The sequence below is a fragment of the Echinops telfairi genome, unplaced genomic scaffold, assembly GCF_000313985.2.
Source record: "Echinops telfairi isolate 266 unplaced genomic scaffold, ASM31398v2 ScPeMD7_9;HRSCAF=40, whole genome shotgun sequence".
Taxonomy (NCBI): domain Eukaryota; kingdom Metazoa; phylum Chordata; class Mammalia; order Afrosoricida; family Tenrecidae; genus Echinops; species Echinops telfairi.
Window position 1 is genome coordinate 32,516,061 of NW_022103906.1, and position 11,639 is coordinate 32,527,699.

Genomic DNA, 11,639 nt, shown 5'->3' on the forward strand with positions numbered 1-11,639 from the left:
TGACTAGTAGTAAAGCCTTATAAAACAAAGTATATGTGTTTAAAATTGTACCTTTAGAGTAAATGAGAAAGCTAGCTCTGGAAAATTGACATACTCTGTAGCCAGGCAAAAAAGGGGAAGAAAAAAACTTAAAGCAAAAGAGTGGAAAACAAACTCATGTGACCTGCAGCAGAAAATTATCCACAGAATCTGAGAGCGTCTTAGGAAAAGACTTTGAACACTGGCACTAGGAGTCTGGTAGTCAGATACAACATGTATGTGATATGGTAGGAAGTCTCTCTTCGCCTTCTCCAACTATCCCCATATGTCCATTCACATGGTCTGAACACACTTGGGATGTTTTTGCAATCAACTTGAGGTCCTGAGTCATAAATTCAGCATCTCTTGGCAAAGTTAAACCCAAGTCATTAAGTTTGGGGTGTACTTTTTTGCCAGGAGACTAATGGATATTATTATCAGAAGGGCTTAAAAATAAAAGTTCAGGAAAAAATGGAGGAAATGCACATACTAAATATGAAAAGGGGGAAGTTGAATGTAGAAAATACCTGGCCTGTGACTTTGGATGGATTTATACTACCACGCGTCCCTGGAATGACAAACATATTAGATCAAGACAATCTAATTTCTTTCTCCCTTTCCTCCCCAGTTTCCTATAAACACTCTCTTTCTGAGAACCCTCATCCTGTCAGGGAGGCAGGAGCAAAGGAAATGGACACTGGTACGGATCACGCTGTTCTCTCACACCCTTCCTTAAATAAACACTCGGTGCCTGGTTTCAGATATTTCAGATAGAGGAAAATGAAAGAGCCACGCAGACACAGATGAAATGTTATCTTACAGTATGCGTGGGCTTTTTCAGCTGACCAGGCCGATAATGAGTCAGCTTGTGCTGGCAACAAGAAGGAGTATGGGCAAGTTAACTGGAGAAGGTCTAACGTCAAGGTCAGCCATCTCCTCACAATTCAGAGTAACCCTGCTCGGTGGACAATGTATCATCTATTCTTGTGTACTTCCTCCAGGCTTCCTGTCAAGACACCAGCAGGCCAAGGAAATATTTAGTCACCAACGAGAAGGAAGAAATAAGCTATTCCAACCATGAGAAAATTCGGAAGACTAAAACATGAAATATCTTTGCAAAGCAAGAAAGCAAATTATTTTTTTAAATTTTTAAAAAGATCATGCCCTAGCGCCACCTGCTGGAGAAATGCATCATCGGCCGGTTAGGCTATTCCCTAATCAGACATTGGGTTTTGGGGCAAAGGCTTCGGGAAACGCAAATCCCACAGCGAACATAGTACCATGCATCTGTGCCAAGGCTCTGGCGATGTCCTGAATGGAGAGTCGCAGTCGCTGCAGTGCGCGGAGCAGACAGTCCTGGTTGGGCTGCAGGATGGCACTCCCTGCTTGAACAATTGCCTGCAGTCGACATGGATAGTGTCAGTTCGCGTAATTCCTTTAGTGCCCACGGAGAGGCAGAGGATGTCCCAGAACTGTGGGGACCCAGCACAGGGACAAGGACTTCTGGGCTGTGTGTTGGAGTGCCTGGGATCACTCCTGATCTCTACCTGTTGTGGGATCTAAAAGCCGGAGCACATCCTCTCTGAGCACTTCCCAGGTAAATGCCCACCTGGGTTATTTTCCATATTCCATCGATGGTTACTTTTGCCACTATGTGGGGCCTAAATGATTCTTGGTCTAAATTCTGATTTCTATGTTTGCTTCTTTTACCACAGCACTCACACTCCTAAATTCTATTTTATTGACAGATTGGGGGGTCTAGCTAAGGTCTTCTGCAGGAAGTTTGTCACCCAAAACCTCTCCCTTATCTGAACCACATTCAGAAAGCGGAAGTTCCAGCTGGTATCTTCCCACCGACTTCCCCTGGATAAGGCCTATAGTGACCACGTGGTTTCACTTTTGAAAGTGAAAGAGAACTGGCCGTCTTCGTGAGAACTCAAAAGCAGCTTTGCAACAAGCTTTGCAGGGAAAGCCCCTCGGTGGTGTCGTACAAAGCTAATTTCATTCTCTTACGGCACAGCACGAAGTCTCTCGTCAATCTGTAGTCCTTCCACTCCCTGTCTTTGGCGTTACATGTGTCTGATTCCTGAAAGAATTCATTTGCAACCCAACAGGGCTAGATTCGCTCTCAAAGATGTATTCCAGCTCTAAATACTTTTCTGAGCAGAGCAGTTTGTCCTGTCTGGAATATACTTCTCTTCTCCCCTCTCCTCTCTTCCTTGCTCATTATCATCTTTCCTTATCCTACCTCCCACCCCCTCCCTTCCTTCTCTCTCAGGAGATCATTTCTATACAACAGTTAGTCTGACCCTCTAAATCTGGACTGGGCTTTAGGTATGCCTTAGCGAAAGAGGTCACCCTGGTTATGCACTGCGTTGCTATCCACAAGGTCAGCAGTTCGAAACTACCAGACACTCTGAGGGGGAAAAAAACCAATCAAGGCTTTCTACCCCTGTAAAGATTTGCCGTCTCAAAAATCCACAGGGCTAGTTCTACCCTGTTCCGGTTGAGTGCAGTGAGTTTGGTGAAACAATGATGTCCTCTATTCTTTTTATTTTTAAGCTAACATATATGAAAATCCCTCTCCTTTCACTGTCTCGTAAGCTTCTGTGGGACTTGAAACTGTCTATTTTATTCATTCTGAAATCCTCATGGCCCGCCCAATGCCTGCTTTCTTAATGGACAAATGATCAATTCCAAATTTCACTGAAATTGAGGAAAGAGAAAGAGACATTGTTATAGGCTGGAATTCATTTTCTTTTCTCAGAGTTAAAATAAGGTCTATGCCCTTCTGTACTGAGAAGTCTAGTGACTGGGTGGAAGATCTTCAATTATTTTCTCATTTTAAAAAATGTGTGATGTAATGAAAGCTACCTTAATCCCAGGCACAGCTGCTTTCTCCACCAAAACCGTCACTAGCACAAAACCACGCAGGCTCTCTCCGCCAGGAAATGAAATGATCGTGTCCAGGTTCCTTGGGAAAGACATGACCTGGTGAGAAGCTTGCAGCCTGCACTGGGGGTACTCTTTGCCCATATCTCCCTACCAACTTGGTTTTTACCAGCAAGGGAAACCCTGCAAACAATGTTTCCTTTCCATATAGCAACCAACCAACCTTAAGAATGAACAAACGCTTTCATCAAGGAAGAGAGATTCAATCAGTGAAAGTTCAAATTCACCTACTCGAAGAAACCTCAAAGTTCATCATGGCCCTGATGTCCTCAGACCAGGACGCTTCCCCGAAGGGGATTCTGGTTGCAACATGGTCTGGGAGGGAGGCTCAGTGCTTCGTCACATATACGGCATATTCTCCTAGGGCCGACTGGATGGGCCATCACAATATTCTCAGCAGGAGCCAAAGAGTCTTACAGACAGAGTGTTCCAGGCAATAGCCAGCTTCACATTCTCCGTTATAGATGACAGATCAGCCTGACAGCTGCCAAAGGTCATTCATCTGGTTAGTCAGGCTCAGGTCTGGTATGAAGTTTCATGAAATGTTATATACTAAAGTGAGTGTTAGAAGATTGGTACAGAAAGACCATTTTTTATGGGACCTGTATCGTGTAGATTCAAATAGCCCAAATGTAGATCATATCTAAAAACCTAAAAGCTTACTTCTTTAGATCACTTCTGTCTCTAATATGTTTAAATAGTTTTTTCATTTTATGTTTAAGTCGCCTTATCGGCATATACTTCACACATCATACAGTTTATTCTTTCAGTTGTATTAAGATTTGTGCAATCATCATTGCAATCAATTTCAGACCATTTTCTTCTCAAACTTGTGTTAACTCCCAGTTTGCTCCTGTCCTCCCTTGTGAGAACCCTAAGCCATTGTCAATGCCGTTACTGTCTCATAGATCTATCTATCCTGGATTTCATATACAGAAAATCATATAAAACATCAACAGGAGGCAAACAAAAAGCAATGATTAGTCAAAGCCTAGGCAAACCTTAATGAAAAAAAGCAGAAAATACCAAAAACTGAAACAACTTAAGATACATCAAAGGGGAGATGAAATGATAAGCTATTACATTTTAATCTAACTCCATCTGATAATCCATTTTACAGTGTTCTCTGTCTGACAGCAAGGCTGTTCACATGCCTGGACTATGTTCAGAGGGGTTTCCCAGAGGCTTCATCCATGTGGGTCTCTGAAAATGGAGTTGGGGCTTCCACAGGCATCCATACCCTTTTGTAAATAGTTTGATCATAATTTAAGCTCTGATATCATACTCTACTTTGGATTTGGATTTTATTATTTACAAGCCTTCTACCACACAGGCTGGTATGCTTCTTCTTAATGGACTTCCATTACTTAGAAGGCTGCTTGCTTGCGGACAAGCCTTTATGACCTTGGCTGCTATTCTTTCGGATAGCCGGGCACCCTTTGGTTTCTTCACCACACTTTGCTACAGCACCCCTGTCTGCAGTGAGAGCGAGCATCGAGCAGGGACATGGGCTCTTTTTGTAAGAAGAAAATTTCCAAGTCCTCCTTCTTGGTCGACCTTAGTCTAAAAGCTCTGTTGAAACCTGTCCACTTGGGTGACCCCGATGTTATCTGAAATACTGGTGGCATAGCTCATAGCATCCCAGCAACACACAGGCATCACAACAAGCGTTAAGACTGTCCATCAGAAGGGCCCAATCCCTAGAGAAAGAGGCCATGCCTGGATATTTTAAGCATTAGAAGAGAAAGAAAAAATGCAACAAAACAAGTACGTTACGAATGACACCAGGTATCCTGGTTTCGCCAAAGTTATATTAGCATGGACACGCATCCCTCTGCTCCTGGGCGGGAACTCAAACCCTGAATGCTTTTATTGAGCTCAGGATTTGTAATGGGAAAGGCAACATTGACTTAGAAGCTAACTTTGTTCTCCAGGGAAAAAGTAGTCAAAAACCATTCAGGTCAGACTTGCCCTGCAGGATCTCCAGATCTCTGTAAGATTAGGTTACATTATTTAAAAAAAAGGAATCTTCTGTAGCTATAGCAACCACTGCCTACTATTTGACCTTTCAGGATAGTTATGTTAGGAAGAAAGATCCTCCTCAGACTATTAAACTTTAATGAGTCACAGAGAAGTTGTTTGCTCTGTTAGGCACAGATTGAAAAATATAAAAAAGAAATATATATTTATATAAAATCCATGCCAGGCAGAGGCAACCACTGTTAAATTTTTGGATAGCTAATTTTGCCATATTCTCCTCCAGTTTTTTTTTTGTGTTTTTTTTTTTCCCATTCATTTTTTCCCCCCACCCTGTATTGTACATAGAATCGGGTATTTAGGGCTTGGTGTGTTTTTGTTTGTTTTTTTTACTTTTATTGTGATTAAGGTGGGAGCTAACACATCAGATCTTTAAATTTTTATTTTATAACTTTAACAGTTTATCAAACTTTTCATTATTGTGCCCTGCCCCTCCCCCCTTTTGCACCATCTCTTCTTTTGTCCCCGATGATCCTCCCCTTTCCCGGATCGACCTAGCTTCCAAGTGTGCAAATCACTGAGGGGGAACTTACCTGATTTCCAGGGGACTAGTCAGAGTTCAGTTTTCAGCAGCCACAAAGAGGAAAAAAAAATACAAGTACAGTTCAGTTTGTAAATCAGATAAGTCACTGGCAGACGCGCGCGCGCGCGCGCGCGCGCACACGCACACACACACACACACACACTCACTCATGCTCACACATACATGGTTTGATGCACTTTGACCACCATTCACAGGTTTTGATTAGACTGTCAGTATGGGCGATTCTATGTAAGATTGAGACTATATATATATAAAACCTTTGAGCAAATTCCAATATCTGGTGACCCCATGTGTACCTGGGTAGATCTGCACTTCATAGGGTTTTGAATGACTGACTGCTCTGTTCAAATGGATCACTGGTGTTCCTCAGAGTGCCTCTTGGTGGACTCAAACCTCCGGCTTTTCAGTTAGCAGCTAAGCATGTCCATCCTTTGTCTGGGGTTGGTCCGTCAGTCAAATGTCAACTCACAAATCAGTCCCAGAACATTTGGCTGGTGGCCCGCTTCTCTCCCTTGTTTGTAATCTCCGCAAACCCACGTTGAACGTCACAGGCACGATCGCCCTATTCAGCTGTTGGGACTTTCCCTAAGATCAAGTTCCCCTCCCTCCACAGTTTTTCCCCGACATTTCAAGCCTGCCTTGATGAAATTTCTCTGAAATGCCAAAGGGCGGATTGTGTGTCTTGCGCTTTGTCATGCCCTGCTGTTTCAGTCAGCCGCACTGGGGAGACTGCTTCTCTCGCTTTCAGTTCCGCATTTCACTTAGCTCGGCGTCAGGCATATCGAAAGAGTCCGAAAAAGAAATCACTGAGAAGGTCAGCTGGTAAGATTGCAGCCTTTGGAGCTGCCCTCCCGGAAGTAACTGGTGCTGGAGGCCTGGGGGGTACTTGCTAAAGCTACCTGGACTGTGGAAACCAGCCCCTTGTCTGCGGCAGAAAAGAATGTGGGCGGCTACTTCTGTGAATGCACAGAGCCTTGGGCAAGTCTGCCGTCCTATAGGGTCGCTAGGAGGCAGAATTGGATTGACATCGATAGGTTTCCGTTTTTGTTTCTGCTCTACCTTAGGAGGGTACTAGGGGCCCTGCTGGTGCTCTGGGTTAGGAACTGGACTGCTAACCATAAAGTCCCCCGTTCATACCCACCAGCTGCCCAGCAAGACAAAGAAGAGGCCGCCTGCTCCTCCCTTCAAGATTTCTAGTCTTAGGAACCCAGCACTGGAGCAATGTAACTTGGATTTGACTCCTTGGCATTGAGTTTTTAAAATCTGTTTGTTTTACTAGTTTACTAGCACTGTCATATATTTCACTTTGCTGCTATTTTCCTTTTTCAAACTTTCCATCTCCCGTTTTCTCTTTGGAACAGAAATCCAGTTTATTCACTATACAATGCTTTTAACTAGAATCGTGACTGATTATTGGTTCCTAAGTTATTTCTTAACATCTGTATTCTGAGCCAAAGTGAGCAGGTTTACATGGGGAACTCAAAACGTAACTCACACAGCTATGCAGACTCCAACCCAGAGAGCCCCACCCTCTCATACAGGGGGGAAATTCCCTTGGGAGTTTCTAAGACAAACTTTGTAGCAGTAGACAGCCTCACCTGTTTCCCCTTAGAGCAGCTCGTGGTTTCAAGCTGCTGACCTTGTACTTAGTGGGCCTGAGAGTACTTTGGGAACCACAGTCATACATTTGTCATGAAAGTAGAGTTAATCAAAGACCATAATTTAAAATGATAGAAAACATAAAATCCCAGGACTCAGAGGTCCTTAAGAGCTGCGAGCTGGTCTGCTCTTACAGCCTCTAAGAGATCTCTTGAGTTATTACTTCTTAAAAGGGTATTCCTCATTTTCTCTGGCAGTCCTGCGTTTACTCAAAACTCATATGCTAGCGAAGCTTTTCACATGGAAACAACATGTGGATCCTTTTAGCCCTCTTGACTACAACCGTCTAAAACAAATTTGGCAGTGAAAATGGAGATCAGTGGGAAATGCCACATGTCAATGCTTTTCGTCATTTCTCATAATTGATTGAAATCCTGCTTGTTAAAATTCATCACACTATTTATCTTATAGACAGATGCCCCTACTCCCTGTTCCATTGTTAAGGGAATAGTAACAGCTCATTGGAATAGGCTTTATTAATCTCACTCTCCATCCTGTATCCCTTGTTCATTACTTCAAAGTCATGCAGTTATTTATCCTGACACTACATTGTGATCACTTAGGAAAATCCCGGCAGATTTGATTTGAATGAAGTCCACGTGTTAGGGAAAAGTAAAAGGTTTGGAAAGAAAGCCTGAGAAAGGCCTGATTATTCTAGAACTTGAAACTCAGATTGAGAAATTAAGACTGATAATGGCAGCAAACTACAGCTAATGTGTTCAGAGTGGATGGAAGGAAACCTTCTGGAGCTTATCATTTTTGAATTTGTGTTTGGGTGCATCTTCTTTTTTGAAATTATAAAACAAATGATAACTATAAACACTCCTAATCACAAAACAGCTGAAAACAAAAACAAACAAACAAAAGACCTTCATGTCGTTTCCTGTTGGAATAGCACAGTTCCTAAGCCTGCTGAGTTTCGGTCTGTTTCAATGGGGACCATACTCCCCCTCCTTACCCTTCTGGATCTCGTCGAGCCCAGTTTGTGAGCACCAAGTCTGAGTGAACCAAGATGGGAGGGAGCCCCAAGCTCCTGGAGACTTCCACAAAGGGTAAGGCAAGATTCCTAGGCAGAATCTGTGAGGGGGTAAACAGACAATCAGCATTTTGTAGAAGGAAGGTAGTAAGGGAATTGACCGTGGCTGGTTTTTATTCCAGCAGCGCTGGTTGAGAAAATGACCTGGGAGATGCACTCAGGGATCTGCCTGCTTCGTGCACACTCACCTCACACATATCTTTTCCATGACTCGATCTCTGGGAACAGTAGTCATGGGTACCAACTGCAATAGGTAGGAAAATTAGAGAAATGGAATCCACATGCAGACAATATGAAAGAACCTCTGAAAATATTCACTGAAGCAAAGGAAGGAGTTGCCAAACAGTTTAAATTTACATGATTTGGTTAAGTAAATTAAGAAATAAATGTTATACATGGATGTGTTTGCAGGTATCATATGTACACAAACACACACACATTCCTGATGGTGCAATGATTAAGTGCTCAAATGAAAGTTTTTCAGTTTGAAACTATTCAGAGATGCTTCCGAAAAAGGGCCTAATGATTTTCTGTAGAAAAAACCAACTATGGTGGTCAGTTCTATTCTGACACACAGGGGTTTACCATGAGTCCACATAGACCACACGTGGTTTCGGATGAGCCCTGGTGGCCTAGTGGTTACAGGGGGGAGTTGTGGTTTGTAGTTGGAAACCACCAGGCAATCCGAGGGAGATAGGTGGGGCATTCTATGCCCAGAAGTACAGTCTCAGAACCTCAAGGGGCAGTTCTAGCCCTGTCCTGTAAGGGTCGCCATGAATCAGACGTGACTCAATTGCAGTGAATTGAGTAGACAAAGAGGTAGCTTCGAAAATGTCATGGAAAAATCCTTTAATTCTATTTTTCCATGAACTCTTGAAGTCGACTAGTATAATATATATAATATATAAAGTTAGTATATAAATCCATGTGTATAATGTGTGTGTTGTTGGGTACTGGTGAGTCCAATTTCCGCTGATAGTGATCCTACCTGGCAGAGAAGATCTGCCCCATAGGGTGTCCTAGGCTGGAATCTTTATAGAAACAGGCCAACAGATCTTTCTCTCATGAAACTGTCAGATGAATTCAAACCACCAACCTTTCAATTATGCTAACTGAAATAAGTCAATCACCAAAGGACAATGGTCAGATAAGACCCTGTTATGAAAAGTCCGGTCCAGATTTTCATACAAAAAGAAACACTCTTTGATGGTTACAAGGGACAAGGGGGGAACAGAAGGGAAATTACCAACAAGACATGTCTGACTGTGAGTGAAGGGGAAGGCATATGATAAAGTGAAGGAAGACATGGGGAGGAGAACAAGAGCTAAAGACAATAGAGGTCAGAAATACATACACAAACTTTCGATAACAGTCATCTGCAAGTAGATGCAGAGCTAGACATTGAGCTGAGCAGGTGTAGAAAGGAGCATGAAATGATGCCCATGAATTTAGATAGGCAGGAGACTTCTCTAGAATATGTATGCTCAAATATGGTAGAACATCCATGCCACAAGGGTACCATGCTTGCTACAGCAGAGGGGCTGTATAAAAGAGGAAGACCCTTGACGAAATGGATGAACTCAGCACCTGCAACAAGGGGCACAAACAGTTCTCTGGTGAGATGACGCAGGACCTGGTGATGTGTCCTGCTGAGGGACACGGGGTCGCTGTGAGTAAGACTGACTCATCTGCTCCTAACAAGCACCCTTTAGAGGAAAAGGCTACAAAAACTTCTCAGCCATGACCACTCACTTTGAAGGAATTAGATGCTGAGTCATGGGGTTCAAGACCCAAATCAAGGTCAGTTAGTGTGGCATAGCTCAGATCCTACAGGTCCTATATCCTGATTTGGTCCTTAGAGTCTTAAAAAGCAAAACATCAAAATTTCACTAGCATATAGCCTGAAGAAACAAAGATAAAGTGTCAAGGTTTTGGAAGTTACTGTGACTGAATCTCTGCCAAATTTATTCTTAAATTTAAGAAACTTTCTAGGTGCCTCTGGTGAACGAAGCTTAACATTAAAATGAATTAAAAGTGCCCTTCAGTCAATTACAAGTGAGGAAAAAATTAGAAGAATCCACCTTACTCGCTAGTAAATATAAATATGAGATCAACCTTTGTTGTAGTTATTGACAAATTTCAGGATGTCAAGGCTTGAGAACAAAAGTGATGTGTTATTGGAGGTTGTGACAGAACACTATGTGGTTATACAGTTTCCATTTTCTTTTCATGAATATACTAATACAATTAAAAGGTACTAGTTTGTCACTTTAATTTTTTTGTATTCTACTATATGATTACATTTTAAGTTAAAAAATATATGTTATATGCCAAAATGATATTCTACACATATACCAAGTTTAATAAAATAAATTTAACTTAGTGATGGGGTGGAGTATAAAAGGGAACTGATGTCAAGGAGTTCACGAAGGAAAAGAATATTTGATAATGATTGTGGTAGCAATAGTACAATACTGACTGATGTGATTGAAGTATGGAATGATTTGATATCTGCATTAATTCCCAATAAAATGGCTATGAGAAATAAATAAATACATGTTTATCTTTGTGAATAAAATGTGCAAACAGATAAAAAGTCTGAAAAAACTTTATATTTCCTTTTTCTTTCAGTTTCCAGTGTTTACTTAAAGATAAAAGAAAAGAGGTAGGATTTCCCAGGCAAACAAAATGGGCAGGGACATTCATATATACCACAACATTGCAGAATAAGAGTTTGTTAGTCTGGGTAGACTAGAGAAACAAATCCACAGACACCCATATGTATATAAGAGAGAGTTTTATATAATAGGTAAGTGTACATTAAGAAAGCATCGCAACTCAGTCCATTCCAAACCCATAAATCTGACATTAGCCTCTATGTTTGACACTGATCTACAAAGTCCTCCTCAAACTTGCAAAACATGCGGAATGATGCTGACTGCAGGAAGAAAGGCAAATCAGTGAGTGTGTAAGCATCTCGGAGCTGGCAGGGGTCTCCACACGGCTGCCCCAGCACTCAGGGCTGCATTGGGGTAGGTCCATGTGGCTTCTCCTCAGGGATGTCTCGCAGGAAGTGGGCCTTGCCAGCTGAAATAAGGAACTAGCTAAGGCAGCCACACACTGGTCTGACCATCAGAGAACAAGAGACCAGAGAACAAGAAAGGTGAGGCTCACCAAGTCATTTATCTCTCTGCCCTTCAATTAATCCCATATGTGTTTATTGGCCAGGTTGGCTTAATAAACCTTAACTAACATAAAAGGGAACGGTATATTTATAAGAAATAGAAAAACTAGTAGTGATTTATGCTGTGGAGAGTGGGAATCCAGGATTTCATATCTCAAGGTATGGATTAAATTGAACTACAAGAAATTATGCAAATATCTACAAGAGAC

At 42.1% G+C, this 11,639-nt stretch overlaps 1 protein-coding gene across 2 annotated transcripts in view; it reads right to left on the reverse strand.

The window, feature by feature from the left end:
• The window catches only part of IDO2 (indoleamine 2,3-dioxygenase 2), a 76,307-nt gene that overhangs the window by 25,121 nt on the left and 39,547 nt on the right, over positions 1-11,639 (reverse strand). For both annotated transcript variants that reach the window (XM_045286908.1, XM_004707666.4), the window contains 4 exons: positions 8,169-8,287; positions 5,541-5,555; positions 2,893-2,992; positions 1,299-1,416 (listed from right to left, as the gene is read on the reverse strand). In XM_045286908.1, coding sequence (XP_045142843.1) covers positions 1,299-1,416; positions 2,893-2,992; positions 5,541-5,555; positions 8,169-8,287 — 352 coding nt within the window. The remainder of the gene's footprint in view (positions 1-1,298; positions 1,417-2,892; positions 2,993-5,540; positions 5,556-8,168; positions 8,288-11,639) is intronic.